This window comes from Accipiter gentilis, chromosome Z, assembly GCF_929443795.1.
Source record: "Accipiter gentilis chromosome Z, bAccGen1.1, whole genome shotgun sequence".
Classification (NCBI taxonomy): domain Eukaryota; kingdom Metazoa; phylum Chordata; class Aves; order Accipitriformes; family Accipitridae; genus Astur; species Astur gentilis.
In genome coordinates this window covers 2384708-2412047 of record NC_064919.1, presented here as the reverse complement: position 1 = coordinate 2412047, position 27340 = coordinate 2384708, and the positions used below count along the sequence as shown (strand labels likewise).

General features: G+C 36.4%; 1 protein-coding gene across 5 annotated transcripts in view; it reads right to left on the bottom strand.

Annotated features, from left to right (window-relative positions):
- Positions 1-27340, bottom strand: part of MCTP1 (multiple C2 and transmembrane domain containing 1) — a 291766-nt gene that overhangs the window by 143403 nt on the left and 121023 nt on the right. For 2 of the 5 annotated variants that reach the window (XM_049795801.1, XM_049795805.1), the window contains exons 3-6: positions 12550-12692; positions 9682-9785; positions 9027-9135; positions 1987-2025 (exon numbers count right to left, since the gene is read on the bottom strand). In XM_049795801.1, coding sequence (XP_049651758.1) covers positions 1987-2025; positions 9027-9135; positions 9682-9785; positions 12550-12692 — 395 coding nt within the window. The remainder of the gene's footprint in view (positions 1-1986; positions 2026-9026; positions 9136-9681; positions 9786-12549; positions 12693-27340) is intronic. The other 3 variants (XM_049795802.1, XM_049795803.1, XM_049795804.1) reach the window with 3 other exon arrangements.

Below are 27340 nucleotides of genomic sequence, written 5' to 3'. Positions count from 1 at the left end.
GAAGGATCTGAAATAGGGCACTTTATTATGTAATAGCATTAAGCACCTATTTCTAGACATTTTTTTAAATCTGCAAATGACGTCTTATTTAACATTGATCATCCTGCAGCTCAGAGAACAACAATTTTTTTTTAAGGAATTCTTTGTATATAAAAGATTTTTAATTTGTTTTCCTGACAAAGACCAGCAGACCAAAGATTTGGAACTCTGGAATAGCCCCAACAAGGCAAAGGAGCTCCTGTGGTTTAACTGAGATACTTCTGTATATAAATCACACACACAACAGTGTGTGTAAGATGTTGTACATGCATTACATCTCTAGGTAAAATTAGTACTTCAGCTGAGATAAATGTAGAAAAATGCAATATTTAAATTCATACATTCACTATTTGCCAAATCTTTTGATACGCTCCTTTGCAAAAGTGGCAACTACTGAATGAAATGTTATCAAATGAATGTAACAAAGGAGAACACGGATAAATAATTCACTTGAACAGCTCTGAAGAATTCCCAACTATCATGTTGTGCCATTCATTCAGGCTTATTGAACCTCACAGTTCTGTCAGTTTGAAATTTGAAGTATGAGAAAGTTCTTAATAAACTAGTTTTACAAACTGTCATCCACGACATACAGCACATCAGGAGTTAATGCATCGCTTTTATAATGCAAAATAGCTCCGCCCTCTACCATCCTCACAGCTCCTCATTAACTCTTCTCATTAACTCTCCAGAAGTTTAAGCATCTTAGATATTTCAGGAAAAGTTATGCGAACCATATCAGAATAAAAATACTACATCACTTCAACAAGTATCTTTGCTTCACAGATTTCAAAAAGGAAACAGAGACTAAGTACATCAGAATCAGACTGTGTGAAAAACCCCATCTGTAACCCAAGAATTATGAACCCTGCTCTCTTTCTATTAAAGGTTAAAAATACTCTGCAAATATTTGTCATTGAGCACTAAATACAACACTGTTTATTAATAACTTTCTATTTAAATTTGCATGTCAATATGCTGGAAAAATAAATCACGTTGCAAAATAAGTGAAATCACCCCCAATAGCCATTTTATTTTTCTCATTTTAATGCCTTTACATGATAATATCTCAAAAAAACCCCAGATCTACCACACCAGCTCAAGACTTTGAGAGATTTTAATTCTATTTTGAATTATGCAAATAATAAGAAGGCTTAAAACTTGAAAGCAGCACAGCAGCATTAGCTAAGAGTGGCCAGAAACTGCTGAGAAAGTATATACATTTTCTTTATCTTTTTGGAGACACATACAGGAAAAAGGTAAAAATGGATTGTATTCCACTACAGTCAAACTCCCAGTCTTTTACTTGTGGAAAAGAGTATATACTGTGCTTTTTTTATTACTCCCATGACTCCTAAGAGGAGAAAAGCCAGATACTGAATTTGCCTGAAGAGGCATCTGAATAGCTGTGTAGAGACCAAGAATGATTCCTTAAGCACTCTGCTCTTGGAAAGCCTGGCTACCGTTGCCATCAGTGCCTGTCCAGCAATCAGGGAAATTTGTCTTTGAGAAGCATCACTGTGAAAACTTCCACCCACAAACACTCTAATCAGTAAGAGGAGTTAGTAATAGGAAAATGAAAGTTACCCTTGGGCATGAATTCTTTGTCAACATTAACAAGTAAGGTTTAAGGAAATTGTTTACACCTGAGAAATTAAAGGTTTAGGAAAAGAATCAGGACATGTTTGCCACTTACATGAAGTTACTAGGTGACTTCAAGATAGCCTAAAATGCTGTAACAAAGTTGAGAGGTTTAATGATTACATTAAAAGCTCAACTCTTTCATGAATTTGATTTGATGAAACACAAAACAATGTCATTAAAACACAATTAGAAGGAGAATAAATCCTGTGGCACAAGTTTCCGGTCCTACATGGCATGTTTGGTAAAACATCACAATCCTTCCAAAAAAAAAAAAAAGCCAGAAGACCACATGCTAAAAGTTACCTTACTTGATCTTTTCCAACTCTTCCTCATTAGCATTGTCTGAAAATAAAATAGAGCATTTTAATTACCTTTTCTCTGCAATACAGAAAAGGAGGCCAACTGTCTGCAACGGGACAATCCACATTTAACCACCACTACAACTGAAGCAGCAACACGTACACACCAGCTACAACTACACAAGGCTGAAGTAATTCCAGACAACTAGCAGCCCTGTTCACACCTAGGCATACTTTTCTGAGTGGTATGAATGTCTCATTTCCAGAGACAATGCATTATGTGAAATCATTTGTAAGAAAGAAGGAAAGAAAGATAGAAAGAAGGCAAGAAAGAAAGAAAGAAAGAAAAGAAAGAAAGAGTGAAAGAAAAAAAGAAAAGAAATAAAGAAAGAAAGAAAGAAAAAGTGAAAGAAAAAAGAAAAGAAAGAGAAAAAAGAAAAAGAAAGAAAGAGAAAGAATTAGATAAGCAAATGAAAAAATGCATGTGTCATTACTGATAGTGACTTCGATTTTGACTGATACTTGAATTACTGGTTTTTTAATATTAATGTACTCCAATTTTTTGGAACACTACTGTTTAGCTCACAGGTGTAGCCGTGTAAGAGAAATCCTGCATAAGGGTCCTGGGACAACATGCATCTCTTACAAAATCTTTGTAAGGGTTACCACTGCCAATTAATTTCACAGTAGTAAAGACAGCTCTTTGGTTTGATCATTATGCACATGGGGTGGAAAAAAAAATTCATACCTTGACTCTAAAAATTCCAAAATGTAGTAGCCCTGTCCCATTACTTAAATAACCTGTAAAACCTTGGCACTGCTAGAGATAATACTCTGACATGCCAGGCAGCAAAATGTCCACAGACACAGGTTCTAATCATTAAATAAAAGAGACATACTGGTCAAGACTGATGTGGACAAATTATCTGTAACCACAACTGTTGCTTAAAGCAGTTCTGTGGAAACACAGAGAAATTAATTTATACAATTGAATAACATTTAGCAGCCTGTCATTGACACAAGGAAAAATAAATCAAAGGCCATTAATTTCTATTGAAACTTTGTCATGAAAAACAAACATAATTTTTATTTTTTATGAACTCTTGCAAAAACACTACCTTTTTCAGATAATGGAAACAAATTTTGAAATGCAAACATCTTCCGTGCTAAGAAATAAAAGTATTACATGGGGAAAAAATGAAAATGGGAGGAAATATGTGGGGTTTGTATTTTTGAAAGATCCAGAAATTCTTCAGATAGACACAATTTTGTGGGAGAAGAAAAACAACTAGCTGCTGAGGCAAATTTTTAAGCTGCTACGGACAGTGAAAGCCTAAACGCTTTGCTATAAGTTAATGATAACCGTAGCACTGTGGCTCTGGAAAATACACATAGATACTAAATGTTTTATAAAGCTGGAGAAAGCCATTTAACTCATCTTTACAGGAGAGGCACATAAGAATTAAGCAGCTTGAGGCCCACAGCAGACCCTGGAGAAAACCTCCGAGCTGCTGGGTCCTGGCCAGCACAGCACAGCTCCTCCCTTCCCCATCATTGCCAAATCCTGCACAGCTACAAGTCAGAGCACAAGCTCAGCTTTACTGGGCTTCGTTCGGACCAGGCTGTGAGCAAGGAGGAGAACACAGCCTGACAGATGAATTAACTACATATCAAATCTTATTGCATATCTGAGGGCTTCACTTTGAGTAGTAGCTACAGGATGGTATGACCAAATTTGTTGAGCGTATCAGCATCATGACCAGCTGCAGCAGGATAAGCTGAAGCCATCATAAACATCCTTACAAGCCAATAAAAACAAATGAATAGCATCGGGCAGATTAAGATGGATGATCTACATGGAACTTTTTCACCTGAAAATATTTCACGCCCTGAGCCCATCTCTGTCATTCTTTTTTTCTATGATGGTACTATCCCTCTGGCAAATAAATAAAACGTAATATTGCATTGTAAGATTTAAGACAGCAAGCAAACACAGCGTATTAATGTTGTTAATATTTTCATATGAAGCAAAAAAACCACTAAGCATCATTTGGGATAAATTATTTAAGAAAAAAACAATGCTGTGAATTTCATTCTCATTAAATAACAACATCCAAGTAGCACTCGTATGTTTCTTTTTTTCCATTCTCTATGCTACTCAGGCCATTGGCAGCAGTGGAACAGTAGTCTCCAGTCTCTGCTGGCCCCAAAGCAACAATTCTCATCAAGCTACCAACTTTTTCATTTCCTGTAGCTGAGAGTTGCCTTTAAGAGCAAGGCAGGAAACAACTGTTGTAGAGAAGACATGGGAGACAAGCAGTTGTGATGAACTCAGAGTCACTCTGCAAGTTCTCCACTGACAAAATCTGCGCGCTGAACTCTGCTGGGGAGAGAGCCAGAAAAACTCACATGCGCTGTGGCACCCACAATTACAACACCAAACACAGAATCTGCAGACACCACGTACACATTTTTACTTGGCACGCATGCAACTACGAATAGCACACAGGCATGCACAGCACTACGTGTATCCAAAGATTAATAGAAATATTAATAGAATACTGTCAGAATTAAAGAAACAAAACTTCATTGGAGCAGGTCTAAGAAAAAATCAAGTCGTTGCCAGTTCTGGCTTCCTTTAAACTGGTCATCAAAAGGAGATATTAATGAAAAATACAGAAAGTACATCACACACACATTATTTTTAAAAGGAGAGCTAAAAATAATAAAAAATTTTTAGAGCTCACAGGTTTTAACATTTTTATATATACGTACTTTGCTCAAACTTATTTCTTTCATGTCTTGTTAGTTAACACTAGTTATATAAGCTATCGGTCCTCTCGAAGCAAAATAATTAACGCTGCATTAATGTAAAGGACAAGTATTATTAACAGCACAGAACAAATGCAAACGAATTATTGGAACTAGTGCTACTGCAACTTAATTGTGTTAGGCTGGAAATAGATTATACTTTTCAGGAATACTAAAGACATTCCTATGTTTACAGCTGTATAAGAATAATTCATTCATCAATTTTGATTCACAATTTATGATTGTTCAAAAATCAGAATAAATCAGATTGCCTTCATTTGTCAGAACTCAAAAAAACAGGACTTCTATACATAGTTTGAATGAGATATCATAAGATTATTACTTTAAAATTTCACATTTTCATGCCTGTAGAACAAGCACTAGGTCGCAAAAGGCAAAGATACTTATATATAAGATTTGCTAGAAATTTTTATTTGTTCACCTGCCTATACTCTTACATTAATATTCAATGATAACTGCAGGCTACTTCTGCATTTTCTTCCAGTAAAACAAAAATCAGATAGTGTGTTCTTACTTATGAAACTGGTATACTGATTCTCCTTCAATTGAAACCATGTCCAGTATTCTTCTACTGGAAAAACACAAATTGTAAACTACTTAAGCACTGTTTTTCACAATCCACCAGGACTCAAAGATAAATACTCCCCTCTCCTAGTCTGTAATATAATTTTACATACCGTTGTATGAACATATGCATATATTAATATTCTTAATTGATATCTGAATCCAAAGATGTAATCTGTTTTGCTCAGGAAACAGGACCTTCCAGCTACAAATTCTAAAGAACATCTCATCGGTCAGCACACAGAAAATCTGCTTTTCATCAGAATTTCTTTCAGAAAGATAAAGAAGAGAATGCTCCTGTGTGTACCAAATCTCTCCCTCATCTCTTTGCACACCTCAAGGCTTCACAAAAGATAGTTCCGCCCAAAATAAAATAAACTATTTCTCTGTCAAACTGACTGCTTATTTTTTAAATCACTTGTAATAATATCTCTTTCACAGACAGGTGGCAATATACAACAAGGCCCCCAGTTTTGTACCACTTAACTTCAAACTTCCAGCTGGAGTATCTTATCCTCCAGCATATTCTTATATTCAGTATTTCTTATGCAGTGTGACAGAATCCATCTTCATGTAATACACAGACACATTATTTTGATATGCAAATAAAATGCTCTGTTCCAAGACCTGTCCTCTAGCTACACAAATGCATCGTCAAAAACCTTTATCTGCACACCAATGCATGACCTCCAAAACACTCTCAGTTGCTCCCGTTCAGGCAGTGAAGAGATCTCTTTAGAAAGTCTAATCTGCATTAAAAAGTTACCAAACGACACATGACAAACAGCAAGTCTTGTTCAACAGGGTTGGGTTTGGATTACGGCTAGAGAGCTGCCCAAAATACAGGATAAGGCACATGCTGCTTTTATGGCTACATGGGAAAGCCACTGTTTCTTTTGTTGAAGCTATTCCTTTTTTTATTTCCCCAACGATCTTAATAAATACTCTCATTTTAAACATATAGAATTAAAGTACCTGAAATTTAAGTACTAGTAGTTAATTTCTGAATTCTTCAGCCTGATGATTTAACCATTTTACACCATTTACATGGGACGACATGTGCAAGAAATTTAGAGTTATCACCTGAACAAATTAAAACTTATTTGGAAGAGAGTATATTTTTGAAATGTAGGCTACATAGAGATATCAAACCAACAGTATTTAAATAAATTTTGAATGACTTAGGAGAAAAATTCACGTGATGTGAAGAGACAGGGTTTCTGTGTCTTCTATGCAGCAGTCATTAAAGCATATTTAAAGGTGCTCACAGGTTTTTATCTATATAATTCAACTATGCTATTTGAATTATTACCTATATAGAGATATCCAAGTAGAAGGGAAGCAGTAATCATTCAAACAGCACGCTACACAGATTGGGAATGTATGAGTTGCTTTAATTACTACTTCATACAGGGCACATTTCCAGAGTAGACAAGAATTAGCCTTGATCCTCTAACATAACATTCCAAAAATTTATTGATCTCAACACTATTAAATTCAATAAAAATTATCCTCATTATTACAAGACCTTTTAAAAATAACCAAGGATGACAGTTTAATTGGAGTGATACATTTGGTAATATACCTACTCCTTAGAGAGTAAATAAAAACTAATAAATAAATAAGTATATGTGGTAACTGAATAAAAGATAATTGTGGCTTGAATTATTAAACCCCTAACACATTCATATACAGCAATTCAATATTAATTTTGTAGGCCATCTTCCCTGCATTGTGACACAAATTCTCTGGTTTTACTGCAACTTTGCCAGAACCGGTCTGAGATCCATATCTTGGCAAGACTGGTTTTTAATAAAAAATACAAAGCTTCAGATTAGGAATCAGAATGTTAATCTGAATCCTGGGCATTTTCAGAATAAAGTCACATATAACAGTTCGAATGGAAAGAAAGACTGGTCACTAGAGCTAAAACTAAACCTATTTAGTTTATCTATCATTTATTAAGTGACTTATTGGTCACTTGAGCTAAAGTAAAAGGATTAGCTTACTAAACAGAAAGCTAATAATGAAATGTATAATAGCACAAAAACAATTCTTCCTCCTGTTACAACCAGTCAGTTGGGTATGACAAAGTTGCTATCCAGTAAGTCTATGCCGCTCCCATTACTTTTGACGTTCAGTTGTGAATTCACCAATTAAATACCAATATGAAAGACATGTTACACTGTAGTGTCTTAATTTCACTTTCTCACCTGTGATTTTCTTAAGTGCTCTTGTATAATAGCTGAAAAACACTGAGTGGCACAGTAGCTATCCTATCTGTATGATGAAAAAAGGAAACTAACATGCTGTCCACATAATGGTTTCCCACATAAAAATATAGTATTTCTGTGCTGCATGATTTAGGATTATGTCCGGATAATGCCAAAGCCACTTGGAAAAACAGGGCTATTACCAGCTAACTCAGAAATGCTGGCCTTACCCAAATACACACACAAAAAAATCCAGAATGAAATACATTTTTCAATTTAAGTGATAAACACTTATGGTGCAAATTTGCAAGATAGTATTCTGAGTTGTCTGGACAAATGTATTGCTATAAGAAAGAAAAACACACTGTTTAAATAAAGTTTCTGCACATTACTACCATATCCTATTATTTTTGTTAAAGTTCTAAGAGAATGTCATGAAGAAAATTAACAGATGAGAAACTTGTTTTCAAAAATCTACATCTTTGTCATACCAAATACCAAACACTTAGTTCCAATAACTGACTTACTAGCCGATTTAATAATAGCTAGGATAAAAGTGGAAAATTAACAATATTACAGCCTGCCAGTAGTCCTCAGGTATGCAACAGGACAATGTGTCAAACTGTAGCACACAGAAACATGTATGCTCATGCAAAAACCATATAGTTGACCACATCCATGGAAAATTTCATCAGATAAATACTTTTTCCTTGACCCCTCTGAAGCCAAAGTAATCCACATTATTCTACAACCTCTGAGTGAGATGTCATCTCTTGTATTTCTGCCACAGTTGTCCTACTACTGCTCAAGTCAAACGTCAACTGACAAAAAGCTATTAAAATACATCCAACTAGAAGCAGAATTTGTCACAACTAACAGGATCTAAAAAGCTGGAAACTATTTTCACTTACAATTAAGCAGCTCAGAAAACTAAGATTGATGAAGGAATTACAATAAACCTAGGAAACCAGACAATTTTGTAATGGAAATCTAGTCATGAAATTGAAAAACATCAAATAATACTTCATCATTAGATGCTAAAAAGCAGAAATACTACCTTTCTTCAAGTGTCTTTATTTACAGTGTGGAACAGGATTCACATGTTCTTATCTAGAGATGGCAGCACTAGGTCCAAAATTCTTCACCAGCAGTTTACTGATATTTTTCCATATTAATCAGCACCATTCACCTGCAACTGACTTTATCTGAAATTGCTGAACATTTATGTTCCATTTGGATCCCTCAGTGCTATCTGAGGGAGGATCCAATTCAGATGAATTACACTGTACTATACCAGAAACACTGTTCAGCATTATTTTAAGAATCGGAAAAATCAAATTAATCTCAGAATATGTGGTTTAGTCTTGTGTTTTAAGTTATCCAGCCATAGAACAATTGCAAGAGTGATGACACATATCAAAATATGTAAAATTACCACTTCTCGCTGTTCTTCTCTAGGAGCCAGCAGAACTGATAACAATATACTTCCCAGATCATGGTCAGGGTAATGAGGATCCTTCAGACTCAAGGTAACATCTGTTTGCCTAGGAGATAAAAATATAAGCGTTTACTTTGATTTCAGGCTCTCAGATAATGAAATTTCTGAATAACGAACATTAAACGCATCTGCATTTATATGAAACTACTTGAAAATGGTGTCACAAAATACCCTGTTTTTTACTTTTAAGTATTGCAGCCTAAACACTTATAAATAAATACTAAATACTGTTACTTTGTGTTAAGTACTTATACATACATAATTACTGAAGTAATTAAATCTGTACTGTACCATTAGTGAATAAAAAACAGAAAGAAAACCCTTAAACAGTAGGTGGTAATGCTGTGAATGAAGATAATATAGAACCAAGATTAAAGTGGTTATAAAACTAACCTCTCCGTAGACACTGCAAAAAATGTTGTGCATGATCAGTTAATATAATATTAACATGCATATTACAGTAATTCCCTAAACATAAGTGTTTTTCCTTGGCTATTTTTATATGGTGTAAGCTTATATACTTATTTTCCAGCATAATGTTCTGTTTGCAATTCCACAAACATAGTATTAGCAGATAAACACAAAGAATTACTCCATAGGCTTATTTGTGCCATACTTGTTTAATTCCAATGAAGTGAGATCCAAAAATGCCGAACCAATAAAGTCATCCTGAAGTCCAAAGTCATAGTCAAAGACCTAAGATGCACAGGAGATAAAAGCATTTTCCAGTATTAGAAATCTTTTTTTTGGTATTTTCTAGCTTTATGAATCGTCCTTTAAACTCCTTTTCCAGAGTTATAGCTTCATGTTTCTTACATGCTAAACCAGGACTATCTGAAAGTAACCTGAAAACTTTCTGGCAACAAAATCAAGTTTGAAACTGCTTATGCGAAAGTCAGAATGCATCATGTACAGACATGGGGGTATACTACTACTAGACTGCATATGTGAACAACATCAATTTTATTAAAACAAAAGAAGCGTTTTTATAAACATAGGCACTAAAAGAAGGAAGACCAAAAGAATAACTAAAGGTAAACAGAATCATTGGTTTGCTATACATTGATGCCTTTATCAATTTTGCAAAATACAGGTAGGAGGGTGGGATATGGTTGTGAAAAGTGGGTTATTACAGCACTTGCATCAGTATCAGAAACAATAAAATACACATTTTGAAGGTTGTATAAGTTTCTGGGGTTTAGAAATCTTATAATATAAGATCAAAACTTAATGGATATGTGTAAGAAAACAGTGATATTTATTATTCTACTATGAGGACCCTGCCTACTAAATTGCTACCTAAAAAAGAAAGCATCTGGACAAATTTACTGACATCCAGACAGAAATCTGTGGCCAGTACATGGAATGGTATCAATGATTTGAGATGGATTGTGCATTGCCAAGTCAGAAGAAAGAGTAATAAATAAACTTGGCACAGCTTTGGTGGGAAATAAACGAAAATGGTGGGTAGCAACAAAGAAAAGTTGTGACATGAAATCACAAAGAAAATGGGAAAATGCCCATTTTCAAAATCAACTTTCTAAGTATGTTACATTTTCTTAGCCAATATAGTAATGAGAATTTCTGAGGACCAGAATATACCTTCAGCTCCAAGAAAGAGTGAGACTTGTGAACAGCTAGTAATGAGAACATGTAACTCAGTTGTGACAGGTCCAAGGTATTCAACTTTGATGTAAATGCTTCAACTATTGTGTTACAGAAACTCTTTTCCACGAGGCAGTTAAAGCTGTTCATCTTCTACAAATACCTTAATATGGACTGGGTTAAGGCAGTAGTAACAGAAATCCTGTGACCCAAAGTCTACAGCACTGCTGCGGGACTCCAAGGGTTGAACGTGAGTATTTGAGCACAAGTCTCTCATATGCATTGATCTACCCGAGTGTGTACCCTCATGTTTTCTCTAATATTCATTCTAACAGGGAAAGACAACAAATGATGAAATTTCAGTTCATGTTGTAAAGTAGAATTGTTTTCTCCCCCTACAAATTATGAAGATGAAAACATAAATATTTTCAGCTGACTTGGTACAATTCAATCATGTCTTAGAATATCTGAATAAGCCATAAAAACTGAAATATTTCACACAATCTGTTCAGAGTACAAACATGGATGGATATTGTACCACTTGACACACTCGTCCCAGGAAAAAAAAATAAAAATACACACACCTATTCCCTTGTGACCCTACTGCAGGGTTGGTATTTGGCATAAATAAACCAAAACAGAGAGCTATGTTATAAGTGTCCTTCTCTGAATCTGCCTCTCCCTTTCACAGTGCTGGGCACATGTTCATTCCATATGAGTCACTAAGCTTAAGAAGGGCAGGAAAATGCCAATTGAGAATTATAATTAACTTTACACTTTTCTAATAACTATGTACTTTATCTGAGCAGAATAATGAAACATTGTACAGATTGATACTCCAAGCACTTTAAGTGGCATTCATCTACTAAAAAAATCGACAATTTGATATTTCAGTTAAAATTTTTGTTCTGTAATTGACATTAAGACTCGATACTGATCTGAAGCATCATATCATTTCAGACTAATTAAAAAGATTACGTAGGTAAGATTTAAGTTTCCATACTTCATCAAAGTATTTTTGACCAAATATGTTCTAATTAGAACCCTAAGTCTACATTTTTTTATATCATTTTAGAACTTCATTTTTATCTAGTTTGTTTTACACAATTAAGGAGCACTTTTGGATATAGATCACCATAAACTATTGGGGCCAGAAAAGCACCTTTCTGTTCTGTGCCTATATAACAATGATCACACATTTTCTAGTTTCCATTCCAATATGGACAGCTAAGAAGTACTCATGGCACTGCTGGCTTGTCTTGGATTTAAACTTAGGCTGTAATTTCTGAATAAGTGATGCCTCTATTATGACAAAATCATCCTCACCTGTGACATACTGAGGGGAGTTACAATGTAAAAAAAAAAAAAGACCATAAAGCATTACAAAACATATAAGCAAACCCACTGTGTTCACGTACAAATAGGAAAAAAACCCCAAAACCTAGGGGAAATGGGTACACATCTTGATAAATTCTCAAATTAACCTCAGCAAAGAATTGCTTTTAATGGGATACATTATGCTTCATATCAGAATTATGCAATGATATTTCCATAATTAAAAGGGATGCCATTATCATGAAACACAGTTTATTTTCTCTGTCCTCCTAAAATCACACTAAAGAAGTATAAAACAGTTATGGCCTGAAATAAACAAAAATGTCTGTATTTACTTTTTTTTTTTTTTGAAATTTTGACATCATCATTCTACAGATATAATTTAAATAATTTTCATCTCTAAATAGTCTTTAGTAATGCACTATTGCACAATAAATTTTTCAGTATACAAAAATTACAAAATCTGAATTATTTCAATAACTTCTCTGTTGTAACTTAACAGACATAGATAGTGTCTCACCTTTAGGTACAATGGTTCTCTCAGGTTATCTATAAGAATGCAAGCTTTTTCTTCCCACACAGGATTGAGGTTCTTGTGTATTGTTTTACTTCTAAATACTTCTTTTCCTCCAAGTTTGAACTTGACGTATGGATCACTAGTTCCTGTTAAAGACACATATATACTTTTAATACAATAAGGGAATGGAGACTAAATTACCTTCAACATAACTAAATGTAATTTCTACTGATAGTCAAATTAAAAACAGCAGCTGAGGAAAGAATTTCTTATTGTCACAATTTTGTTATTTTCCACAGTGTCACTACTCGGTTAATTCACCGTGTTAACATCAAATGGGTGCTTGCATCACTTCCTGTTGTTTGCAATCCATACTCGGTCATACATGAAATACTGGCTATTGCAGTGTAGTCTTTAGTTAACAGAATTATGTCCTTACTAGGAGTAGGATTTTATCTTAATGCAATCACAAAAATTAGATTACAAGTGAAAATTGTTTCTTTAAAATATTAATCTAATTATCTTATGCCTTTGAAAAGGCACAGGCTCCACTGACACCACTAGTGGAAATCTCCATTGACTTTATTGTGTCCAGGCTTCCCTCTTCCTTGAAGACACACTTCCTACAACACTCACGATGAGCAAATCGACTCTTAAGTCAGTCCACAAAGTTCACACGCTTCCTGCAGCAACCACCTACCTGCAGGACAGCACAGGTCTAAGCCCCCGATACAACTGAAACACAATTAACTATGACCAGAAAGACAACCCCGAAGGGAATTGAAAGAGAAATGTTAAGTATGGCAAGAACAGAGAATGGATGGAACGTGGGTGTGGAAGTGTCAGAAGGAACAACTGGTGGAGGGAGGACTCTTGGGGTGGCACGTGCTGGGGGCATTGAGACCAGCAGGCATCCAGGAGCACATCTGTGTCTTCTTCTCAAGACACCCATGTGGAGAGACAAAGGACAGCAAGCAAAAACCTGACGGCGCACACAGAGGCGTTACAGGACGGAGAGATAAATCATTGCCAGCTACCAGCAGGTACGAAAGGACACATCCAAAACCAGCACATACACGGTCACGCAAACAGCAGGAGCCCCAGAGGCATGAGGAGGACCCGTCGGCTGACATCCTTCCCCTCCCCGTCATGCATAACCCAGACAACACACCTGTGCTTGTGAATGAGCGTGCGGGTGTCAGAGTGTGAAAGCAAATGACCAAAATCGGCTTTGATTTAACGTAAGATCACTTTCCCCTGCCACAAGGTTTCACACTGAGATTTGCTACGTTGCCGTCACCACACTGCGATGTTATTTCACCCAATCTGACCTCAACTCCGGGTGCATTGACTAGAGCTGACGTGTGGGAAAGAGAGTGAACTTGGGGGAAGGACAGGGCCAGAAGGGACCAAATGCCTCTTCCACTTGTGTCCACCATGGAGACCAACAGTCGAGCAGCACGACACTGCCCCTTGACAAACACTGAAGTTGTGCCTGCGATGGTCCTCATGAAACTGCTGCCTCCGTGGTGAACTGAAGAAAGACTACTCATTTTTCCTGCGTATTTTGATTACAAAAAATACAGTTAAGTCTTTAAACAAAAGAAAAAAGCTAGATAGAACATTCAAATACCATCCCTAAAATGCCAGTTGGTAAGATTTCATTGTTATGTAAGTGAAATTCATTTTAATGAAAAATATTGGATTGGATTCATATTTCTATTTCTCTCTCAGCTATTTCTGAACCTTAATAATATTTGAGTCTAATTGATCCAAGACTATCTTAAAATAAACAATAATTCTAGCACAAATAATAATTGCTTCTTCATGAGCAACATCAAAAATGTAAGACAGACTTTTTTTGTTTTTACTGTTAACGCTTTTCATAAGACTGGCATATTCTAGAGGTTTGTGTTTACATCCACTGAGAAATGCAGTCATTAGCTTTTATTAAAATTGCAACATGCTCTTCGAAATAAGAGGTCTTTGCACTATTTCATGCAGCCACAAGATGTCAGTACTCTTTACCTAAATTATATATTCCTTTCAAAAAACTAGAGCCGTGGAAAACTTCTGATCTCACGTGTGACAGGGTTACAGTCACTCCCTTCTGTAATTACTGGGGCAGAATTTCAGTGGCATAAAAATGTTTAGTCTAGCACAATTAACTTGTTCCTTGGTCATTCAAGCAGTGGTGATGCTTCTTAAGGCAAAGATCAGACATTTGAATTAATTCTGTGACATTGAAGAATACTTTGAACACAGACACCAACAAATCAACAACAGTAATACAAGCCATTACTCCCCCGCAAGCTGTAATTCTCCCACTGGTTTCCCTCACGATTGCCTTGAAGAGCAGACGGCTGGCCTTTAAGCACTATCTTTTACTGTGCAGACTCCAAAAACCTCAAAAACTCTTTTGAAATTTGAAATTGATGTAAATACTGTTGTGAGATACATATCTAATGAATTGTTTAGGATCCAGCTGTCAAAGAATTCAATATTAACTGATTTTTATGTGGGTCAAATGTTACTTCCACTTACAATACATTGCAAAACCTCAGGGGGTGTATCTCTGTGCTATGAACGCTGAGAACCACTAAGGAGCTTGCTTCGACACATCTCTACTTTAAAGCTGAGAACTCATTAGCTCCACTTAGTTAAAAGCTCCATGCCCTTCACAGACCTTTTTCATTCCTTGAAGAAAGAATATCAAATTTTTAAAAGTGTATGTATAAAGAAATGCAAGATTTTAAAAAAAAAAAAATCTAATCAGCCATGCAATCATTCAGTAATATTTTCACCTACTGGGAGGGCAAAAGGAGGAGCAGAACAGAGACCAAAACTTGGTCCTTTCTCAGTTCTGCTGAACTGCATCAAGTAACCTCCAGTACTGCTCTATGGCACAGGGTCCCAATTTTAATATATATTATAACAACAACAGTTTTCACATATATTATATAATTTTAATATAGTAACTGTGCATTCATGTTAATATTACACTACTAATAACACATCAGGTATATTTTAATATATTGTTTAAATATGTAGTAATACACCACTATGTAATTTTTATCAGCAATCGACAATCTAATTCACATATTACTGCTCTTTTAAAGAGAAAAATAAATTCAGTTTACTTGGGACCTTATTGTTAACTGTGATTACAAGTACATTAAAACCAGAAAGAATCAAAGACCACCTTGAGGCTGCAAGAACCTGGTATCTGTCACAGATTCTTGCTACTCAAGTCTCTGACTTTTCATCAGTTTCCTGCTTACCAAACCACTCAAAGGAACCTGACACACTAAGGCCTAACTGCACAAACATCTGTCTTACCCGTAGCAGTTAAGAACATCGTCATGAGCCTTCACTCACGAGCTTAAAACCTTCTCTCCAAAAAACCCATTCGTGAGACACTGCTCTCTTGCTGAAGCACCACTACTGCCTGTGTAAAGGCAGTAAGGACTCTTGGCACAGGGTGGCAGCCTCTCTTTTCCTAGGAAACATTGGCCCAACGGACACGGAAAGATGCTGCCAAAGTCTGGGGGAGAAACCATCCATCATCCATCCCAGCCACTGTGACCTGACCCCGTGAAGCAAGCATCCCTCTGGTCCTGCAGGTCTATTGCCAGGGTCCGACATTTCTCCCTCTCTGTGCAGACACCTCCTAAAACAGATTTTGCTTTGCAAGTTTAGGAGTTTAGGATTAGGTCTCATAAGCAGACATAAATGAAGATTAAAAAACATTTTGCTGGAGCAATGTTCAAGATGTTTGTTCACAGGAACACTAAACTGCTTTTCGGAAGGAACAACAGCTGTGTGATAAGAGTGCAAGTACAGCAAAGGCAAATTTGGACAGAATAATAATCAAAGTTGTATTGGATAGAAAGAACATGCGTTCCCAATAAATTGTATACATTTACTTAATTGGTTCTCAAAGCTTCACAACAGGCTTTTCAAGATTATTAGGCCACTTGTTGAACAGACTTTTTTCCTCAGTGAAATCCCATTTAACATAATATGGTAAACCGCTAACCAAACCAAATTCAACAGTGAACACAGGGGTGAACGTAACCATGAGACCAAGTAATGAGCTTGAGACTGCTCCTCCATAACTGCTGCTAATGAGACAGATAGGATGAGGCAAAACTCTCCATATTCCTCTATGGTATTTTTGTACTTCACTCACTGTGAACAAAGTCAAAGTACTAGCATGCCTAAAAAACCTCAGCTGAAGATCTACCTATAGCATACCATAATCAGACACTGAAATCCTTAAGGCAAATTTTAAAACCTTACACTAAAAAGAAAGAACACAGGCTATAAAAAAACCAATATAATAGAGATGAATTATACTGAAAAACAGCACTTTCCAGCTGTTGCTTCCGGTAGAGATGGTTTTGTATTTCATACAATAAGAAGAAAGAAATTACATTTCAGAAAAATGGTGAATTAGCAAGTACATTTATTACAGAAGCTAATTACCTGATTTAATTAAAACTGTTTAACTATCGCATGGTTAAGTGCATTAATTTTTCCACCACTGCTGTTCACTCACAATTTAACTTTTGAAACAGAACAGAAAACCATATGCAAGCCCATTCTGAAAAACAAGAGTGACTGTGCCATAAAAGCTTTTGCACAGTTTGGATGTTCATCACTGTGCAATTCAAATTCTAGTTTCAATTTTTTAAAAAAGTTAAAAAAACTAACTCTCCCCTGGGGAACACCTGGTTTTCAGCCTGTTGAGAAAAAGATTTCAGAGAGGAAAACACAGCAAATCAGGGAAACTAACTTCTTCTCTTCTCCCTATGGCTTTAGTCATAGGGAAAAAAAGCAAACCAAACAATTCATTAAGGTCTTCCCTGTAGGTAGTTATCACTGCTGCAAACTGGACAACTCGGATACAAGATCTTGGGGTTTTTTTACCTACAGAGGTCCTAAGGCTAAGCCACAACATTACAAAGGTTGCAGCCTGTCCAGTTCCTGATGTAAATCACAAGTCTCCTTCAGATCCACCACACATATACAATAAATAACACACTTAAATCAATTTCAGCCTAGTGGTTTGAAAAATTAGAAGCTTCAAATACTATTAACTGGAAATCACAGTCATTAAATAGGATTTCCTGCTGTACAGGACACAGGAGGAATACTGCATGAATAAGCACAGTTTACAAAGCAGTAAACACCCAATAAATATGGGGGAACAGAATTTTTCATCACTGCAAGTAATGATGAAATGTACACATTTTTAAAAGCAAAAACAAGGTAAAAGCATGTTCTTAAATCTTTTACACTTAGAACTATAACTAAAGCTCTGTCAAGGCTTCCTATTATTCTTCCATTTTACTTTCAATCTTGGAATTGCTTCATTTGACCTACAATTACTTGAAAAGAAAGCAAGCCACTAGAGATGTGCAGAGATACACAACAACTTTGATGTCATAATTCCTGAGAAGCTTAATTATTAATACAAACACTTGTTCCAGATTTGTTGCATGAAGAGCTCTTTTCACTGACAGTCAGCTCCTTCCCCTTCTCTCTGACTTCATCCACACTCATGCCCCTCTTAATAAAGTTTCTCAGTCTCCAGTTATTTTCTTCGTTACAGCCAACGTAGAAGAAGTAGTGGGGGGAGGGTTCTCAAGTATGTGTTTGCTGAGTATGTCAAGTAAAACATGTATCAGTTCATAGCATTTTACATATTTTGTATTTCCAAATTGCAATATGAAGTAACTCATAAAATGAAACATAGAAGAGTATGGCTGCTCTGTCCAATCTTTTATTTTGAAAAGTAGGGAAACTACTTACCACATGTTAATTTAACAAATAGAAATAGTAATTGTTATTATTTGTCTTGTACAAGAGCTGCCAAGCCTATCTTACTCTTGGCCTTCAGCAACTCCCTGAACACCACAACTAAACTCTGCCACACTAAAAACTACAGCTTTTCCATAAATAATCCTACTTTCTGTCCTTCTACCCACCTAGCAAAGGATTACCCACTCAGTTCACTTAAAAAGGACACTAATTAGTTTAAATAATACAAAGCACTTCTGGAAAACTAACATTGTAAGAATGAAGATGCCAATTACAAATTCACAGTGAGCACACAGATGCTACAGGATGCAGAGTTCTACTCAAAAGTGAACAGGGAATACAAAATTTTAATTATTCAGTGCCCATTAAAAAAATACTGGTTATAACAATCACAGTTTTTTATCCCTCTTCCATTGAAGACTCATTCCTGACACAAAAAGGGCAATTTTAGTACTGTGTTTCAATGTAGCAAGTATCTTTACTTAGTTTAGTAAATACTCATTTAAGCAAACACTAATTATGCTTGTGAAACAGAAAGAATGAAAAAAATTGGCAGACGACAGAATAAGCAAATGTGAAATGGTCAGCATAATTTCAAGAAAACATTTATATTTCATTATAGGCATGGCTGAAGTCAGATTCATTTAAACAGGATTTACGCAAAATACGGAAATGTTTTCCTGGCAGCTCAAATTATTATTCTAGTTAATATACTTTATTATCAACACAATTACATCTCTTAATCAAAGGAAACACTGTTGGCTCTGCCCCTAAAGCCTCAGGACTGAAATTATAATCTTCCTGAAATTGTTGAAAGCATGACCATTTATTTTTCAAGACAGCCAGTTTTTGCAAAATCAATCAGAGGTTTCACCTCTTCTGGGACAAAGACAGAGGGCTCTGATTTGCTTTGTCTAAAGAGCACAGCTCACTGTTCGTCTTATAAATTATAACTCCCAGTTTTACAGAAATAATCTTTTTGATATATACTTGCAATTGACAAACATGTGAGTTGCCCTGATCAATGTAACAATGTAGTCAACAATCTTTCTCTCCAATAAAATGTGCAAGTTTTTCTCCATTCCCCAGGGATAATGATTTACTACACGTTAGATGAACACTGAAATAAAAGCTGAATCTTAAAATGTTGAATAAAAATGCTAGGTAAAGCAGAAATAGAAGCCTTAGCAGCCCGCATATGTCTGGCACAACAAAAAAAAAGGTACAATGTATATTTAATAGGTTGGTTGAAGCTCATTGCATATGCAATCCCAGTTAAAGTGACATGAAGCAAAACCTACGCTACAAAGAAACATTCACAGAAACAAACTATGTGAATCTTGCCTTTAAAATAATATTTTAGTTTACTAGCTAGAAAATCTTAATGTTGGTATTTCCTTATTGGCATATAGGCCTCTGAAAACAACAGACATAGTAGAATTATGCTAACAAAGCAGGGCTTTCTATTCTAACAGTCAGACACAAAGGTGTTTGATGCCTTCTAATGAGTTTGAACTAACAGTCCAGGTTCCTCCACCCGACTCATCAGAGGACGATGGTCTGGAAGTCCCAAGCCAAGCTGCTGCTACTGATGCTCTGTCAATTCACCTGCATTACCAACAAAAGGCTTCCCGGGGATTTGGGGTACTGGAGTAGCGGAGACCACTAAAGTGCTATGTCGTCGCCCCTGACCAATCACCTGAGTGGAGGAATCTCTTTTTTTAGTCTTGGCATAAATTTCCACTGCAATAGCCTACTCAGGAACATCACCCAGCTTTAGGCACAGGTATCTGACTTGCCATAGCAGAGCAGGGGCACTATAGGTAAGCTGGCACCCTACTAAACTTTCCTTTTCTACCTTATTTTACCACTGTCAAAGTCCTCTTGCTTTACCTCCATTACTTTACACTAGAGGAATAAGGGTCCTGGAATGTGGGAATGATAAACATGTTCCTACAAGACTTAAAGAATAAGAATCACGGCAATGAAACTGAAAGAAAGGGAAAACATATGAGATTTGTTATCAAATAAATGTATTTGCTGAATAAGCAATTCCCTGGTGCATTTATCATGGAGGAGAAAGAGAAGAAACATGCTTTATTTTTAGTACTGATCTTAAACCACCAATAGCCACTTCTAAGTGATAGTAAAAAACCCCAAAGACTAAAAAAGTTATAACCAAAAATCCCAATCCCTAGTGTTGCTCCAGAACCTTCAAACAAGTTTTGATTATTTTTATCCTTTTCAGAACTAATAAAAATGGAATCACAACTACAGTTTTATAGTTTGGGAGAAAAAAGTTCTTAATTATGCCTCTAGACCATGACAATTTACAGTTAAGAACTTGAACAAGTACAAAGCCACGTCATGCGTACTTTGGACAAAGAATATTGGTGAATCAACAGGCAATTAGTGTGACTCCTACTTCGTTAAGCCCTAAGGGACTGCAATAATGGTAACACAATAGGAACCCCCACCCTGCACCCTGTAAGTATCTCCCGCTGCTTTTACTGCACTAGTAGGAAACTTTTTGGCCTCCAACAGGAATTCGTGCTCATTTATAACAGATTGCCCTCACTTAAACCCAGCTGTTCCTTCCCTCTCAATCTCATGCCACGTAGCTCACACTAAAGCCTCCATGTTGTGCTACTGCTATGAAAAGTGGGACTCTTCTGTGGCTGAAATGAAGTTCCTTAAGCTTCCTTATCTTTCTATATGTTTATATGTATATATGTTTACATATGTATATTTACATGTATATATGTTTACATCAAGATCACTAGGGGATGGGTTGTGCCCATGTTTCACTTTCCTCTTTGGGACCCTGCAACAAACAAATAAAAATATAAGCCTACCAGGAGCTTTCTATAATTTCAGAAAAATATACAGCAAGTCCCTTTCATAAATCTGAGCTTCTGTGCAGTCCAATTAGGGCCGTATTATGGAGAAACACAGCAGTTTGGGTTTCCTGGGTTGAAGTCAAATTCTGAGCACGGTCAATGCTGAATCATTTTTAGACAGAGAATAACCAGCTCTCAATTTTTACAGTCACAAGGCCTCACAGAAGATGACACAGCAGTCTTAATGACAGACTTTTACTGCTCTTAGCCAGAAGGTTCATTTCCCATCATCGCTGCCTTTTGCGTTATAGCTTAACCCAAATGGCAACATTTGTTCACCAAATTCTGTATGATAAGAAAATCACAGTTTCAATGTCAGACAGCAATCGGAAAAGTAACATTTACAGTAGAACCACTAACCTCTCCTATTGACAAAACTCTCATTTCTTATTATAGTGAGAGCCACCAAGAATATGATTGTAGCCAGTCAGCCAGAAATCAGTACAGAAGACAAACATCATGTGAAGTCAAGATGGTATTCTAATTGAAAATCAACTAATTTCTTACTCCTGATATGAAGATGAGTTAATACTCCCAGTCAAACTGATTTTCATAACAATGAAAAATAACTACCCTGCTTATCACTTTGCCTTATTTCCTAAAAATTTTGCAAGGATATCAATGGAGAAATCAGTCCTAAAAGACTGAAGAAGCTGGGATTAATGGGCGGCATTCTTTTATTTTAAAAATTAATTCCTGAACATAAAGAAAAGGGAAGGAACATTTTGCAATTAGAAATGCTATTCATAGAAGTATAGGTAATAAAAAGTGTAACTAGGTGACAGACTGAGATAATACAAGATCTTTACTTTGTATGGCTCACTGGATCTCCAGTGAAATTACACATACTATAGTTCAAAATACTGCTTAAGATAGTATTAAAACATTAAAACAGGAGCACAGATAGGAGAAGGTACAGAAGGAAAATACAGGTAGGTTACAGGAGAAAAAGATTTTTGTCTCATTCATGTTTCTGCAGTACATAATTCTGAAAATTCCCATTTTTGCCTTTAATTACGACAGTATTTGCTAAGTAATCAGCCAAGACCAGAATGACTCTGCTCTGAAAACTGCTCTTATTAATTTCTCTGTATTGATGTGCTAATCTAAAAGCATTCTCTACCTGTAACTACCAAGAGTGGCAACAATGTGATCGCAGCAGCATTACCTAATGGTACACTGTGAGAAAAGTTTTATAAATTTGAATATCAATTTTACTCTTTCTCATACTGCATCATGAGATTGGCTGAATGGGCACACAAGAACAATGATGCCTTAAAACAGCAGAATTAAAAACCCTGACTTCATACCCGAGAGAAAACATATTTGGACAACTGGACTCCTCTAAATTTCAAATTATATTAGACTTGAAGCTGTATCATAGAATCATAGAATAGTTTGGGTTGGAAGGGACCTTTAGAGGTCATCTAGCCCAACCTACTTCCAACGAGCAGGGACATCTTCAACTAGATCAGGTTGCTCAGAGCCCCGTCCAGCCTGACCTTGAATGTTTCCAGAGATGGGGCATCCACAACTTCTCTGGGCAACCTGTGCCAGTGTCTCATCAGTGTTTCACCACCTAAAGGTGTACCACTGTACCTAGGTGCATTGTTTCTTATTGACAGTTTATGTTACACTTTGTATGAGTACTTCAAGTTTCATTAGAATTTTCTCCTATTCTTCTAAATTGACCTGTAACAAAATACAAAAAAAACCCTAAAGATCACCTCCTAACAGCTATTTATGAGTGCTTACTGGAGAGTTTCTATAGTTTATTTTTAATCGTAAAACTCAACCCCTCAAATGGCCTTTTCTAGAAAACGCGAGAAACCTATTGACAGCATTTCTCCAAAGAAGGTAAAGATTATTGTATTGTTTTCTTTCTACCGCATTTTTATAGGACTCAAATATATTGTACATACTATTTTACAGACATGGCTGTTACAGGAGAGGAAATTCTGGTCCACCCAAACTTTTGGAGATTCTACTATCAACTTCAATGGATCAGAAATAAATCAAGCAATCGTAAAATCTAGAGTGTACATAAAATGCTTAGGAAGTCTGCTGTTTAATATAGCTTGTGATTTCTGAACTGACAATAAACCTATTTAGCCCACAGCCCACCTCAATACATTTGACGTCTTTGCTGCATATGAATTTTCCCAGTGTACTGCAAACTGACAGTTTCAATTTTGAGTGCCTAAAAGCAACTAATCAAAAAATGTTTGAAAAAAATAGAAAGTTATTTTTGCATTTCATAATTATATTTTTCGATATCCACTCAGTCATATCAATAAACATTTCTGCATATGCTCCACAATTCTCATAAATAAATCTCTGTTTAGGGAATTACTATTGTTGGGGGGGGGGTGTTTATTAAGTTTTTCACTAAATTAAATAGGCTGTTACCCACAGATGTAGATTCCGGCTGACTGTACGCTGCAGCTCTAAGAAAACTATCTTTTATTTCGATGCCTAAATAGTAGGGTTGTGAGGAAGTTGATAAAGTGTATCAGCCAACTGACAGCCGTGTTCGAAAAATGCCTGTACTTGCCAACTTCTGCTGAGTGTGGCACAGAGCCAGCACTCACAGGCAGCTTCTGCCAGACCTTGCCATGGGGAAATTCACAGCAACTGTTGCTGTCTCCAGAGGTATCAGGACTGAGCTTATTTTGGAATCCTTGTAGAAATTTTCATTGTAAAATGACAAGGAACGGCTGCTAAGCCATGTTCTCAAATGGTTTAATAATCCCACAATTTACTTGAAACAGTCGATCTTCGTATGGGAATAGACTCCCCCTTAAAGGCTTAGCAAAGGGCATTTAGCCACCCTCTTAGAAGGCTGCCATTCAGTTTCCTTAGGTAATTCCTTCTTCTTGGGATGGAGAAATGAGGAGAAAAACCAAGGGCCACAGTGTGTTAAGACAAACATGACAGGTCAGATGCTTACCAAAATACAGGGGAGAACAAGAGATTGGCAGGGTGCAAACGATGGACTGAGGTTTTTTTTCAGCTTCCCATGCAAAGGGGAGAAGCTGTTCCCTCTGAAGTTCTCAAGGGGATGGTAAGGTACCACCAACCAGTGAGGACTTCCCAGAGCGTGCAAGAACAGCTGTCTACGACAGAAACAGAAAGCCACGTGAGAAGAAAAATGCTGAAAAATGACCTAACGTGAGCTGTTTGCCGATGGAGAGGTGCAGGCGCAGTGAGGGCAGGCACCGTGTCAAGCTGAGAGCAGAAGGAACCAAAGCCACGTCCTCCAGTGGACTTTGGCACCTTCTGCAAAGGCACTTGCTCAGATGGACAAAGCTGCTGGTAGCCCGTTGGTAGAGCCCACAGCCCTGTTTCTCACTATTCCTCTCTGCTCTTTCCTCACTTTTCTACATTGCAGAAGGTCACTGCTCCCCATCACCGTCAGGTATGAGTCACTGCCGCCAGGACCCTGCGTGAGTGAGATCTGGCAATGTTTCAGCGAGGAGAAAATATCAGCGGTGACCTGCGGAGCTGCCAAGATGCAGAAGGGCAGGCTGCAAGGGGAAGAGAAACCACCGCACTGCTGCAGAGAACAGCACAGTGGCAGAGCAGAAAGGAAACTTAAATGTATTTTCCCAGCCTACATTTTACCCTGGGCAGCGCTGATCTGTACCTGTTGACAACTAGAGTGAGTCACAGTTCTCTTCAGTCAAAGCTAACCTCTCTCTGCAGAAAAAAAGAGACAAAACTCCAGTAGCCTATTCGCGAATCTTGGGTATCATTACCCAAATACAGACAAGAAGCGCTGCCTACCTAATGAGCGTGTAGCTTTAAATAAAACATCCTGTAAATGTTCTTACACACTATGAATGCTGGCACACTTATCTACATATATTTACATGAATTCCAGAGTAACAAGCACACCAAGCTGCCATTTCTTGTTTCAGCATCTTATCCTCACTATATCTGTAATAAGGAAACTGGGCAGTTAAAAATCAGTTCTTCCAGACAGTCACATCCCCAGGAGTTCTTAAAAATTATTAAGTGTATTTTTTACTCAGATAAAACTTAATATAACCCTTCCGAAACACCTTCATGTAAGCTAACATTCTTGCCCATTCTGATTTAAACTAAATACAAACCCTTTGATTTGCACCCCAAAACTAATGATATCTGATTTCCTCTGTATTAAAGAGCATTCAAATTCCACACTTAATTAAAAAGTTAAAACAAAAATATAATTAAAGAGCTACTTTGATGAATGTTCATAATTAGTGGCATGAAAATACTGATCCAAAAGGCCTTTTAAAAATAATTTGGCATCTGGCTACCTGTTATAGCATGAATAGCATTTCTCTTTGGTTATTGCCTTGTGACTATTTGCCACATTCAGAAGATGGTGCGAGCACTACGCTACTGATTTATGCCAACAATCCTCTCATCAAACCTTTCCAGGAAACAGAACAGGGATATGTTCCTATTGCTTCCAACTGTGTCACAGACTAAGCAATATTTCACAGTAAGCAAAATTTCTTCCATAATCCTGGTCTACCTGAATTGTAAGGATGAAGAGTTTCCCAGTCTCCAAAGCTACACTGTATACACTGTATTTTAATCAAGTTAAGGACTGAATTTCAGCATCCTACATCAGTGAAACCCACAGTTCAAACATAAACAACCTGCTCTGTAGTTAGGCTTAAATAAAATTTTCAATAATTTTAAATGTATTGCCTTATACATAGGTTTGCTTTCAATATTGTGTTGTTGCACAAAATTAGGACTATCTTAAAGGGTTACTTTATCATCTCACTTTACTTGTTATCCCATTGGCACTTAATTTTCTTCTAGATCCTGAAAATGTAGATGTATAGTTATTCACCAGACAACATGCAAAGTCTATGTGTATGTTCTAGCGCTACTACAGTTCTTCAGACTCTCCTGGTTTTGACACTCATTTCTCCCAATTATTCTCATTTTAAGCAGCTAGTTTCTCACTGATATAAATATTTCATATAGGAAATAGGAAATTTATCAAATTGAAATGTAGTCTTTGCACTGCATGAGGGCGCTAGTAGCATGCTGTTTCTGCCTTAATTCTTGGTATCTTTGGGTGCAGGTTTCAGTACCAGAGTCAGACACTTAAGGATCAACCCCTCAGCTATTTCTACAAAGACAGATTCTTTAGTTTTAGGTAGCATTAATGAACTGTCTCCTGCAGAGAGAGACACAGACATCTGGTGATACTATTTCAAGGTCAAAGCCTTAGACGACGATAAACATTTGTTTTCAGGAACTCTTTCTGTAATATTTCACTCGGAAAATACATTACTTCTGATCACCATGAAAAAGTCAATTAATGTTTCACTTCTGCTCAAAAAAGTATTTTCCTTGTGCTGTTTTACAAGATTTGGTCAATCTTCACTCATTTTGTAAAAAAACCCAACAAATTATAAATTTTAAATCCAGAAGGGATCAAATTCACTATGTATCTAGCCTGTTTTTTGACATGATACAAAGTCCCTGGGATTAACCTGTGCTTCTTATTTCCCAACTTTTCCTAAAGTGGAGCAGCAAACCAGCATTGCATTTTTCTCAAAAAGCACAAAAGGGAGTGCATTCCAGCCTGCAGTGAAGTAAGAAAACACTGTGATGAAAACATATTTAAAATAACTTAAAAGAATATTTTGATATCTTTCTTTTGACTGAAGAGAATTGTAGAACACCAATGACTAAAATATAATTCCCCTTACACCAACTGTGCTATAGTATTTCAGTTTGCATCTCAAAATGAGTCTCTTTTAAATAAAAAGTGGATCAACCACAAGGGGGTTTTGTTTGTTTGTTTGTTTAAAAACAATATTTAAGATATTGCAAAACATCTGTAAAGGCATGTTACCAATATGAAGTAGCCCCATAAACTCCACATGCAAGAAGTCAGAGACCAGCAGCAAATCAAAGGGGTCTTTTTAACCTCAAAATTTTAACTCCAGAAAAAACTCTTAAAAATATATATGATATTACACAAACACTACATATGACAAAAAGCAAATGCGAAATCAAAAGTGAAAAGGAAACCATAAAGATGTAGGTAATAA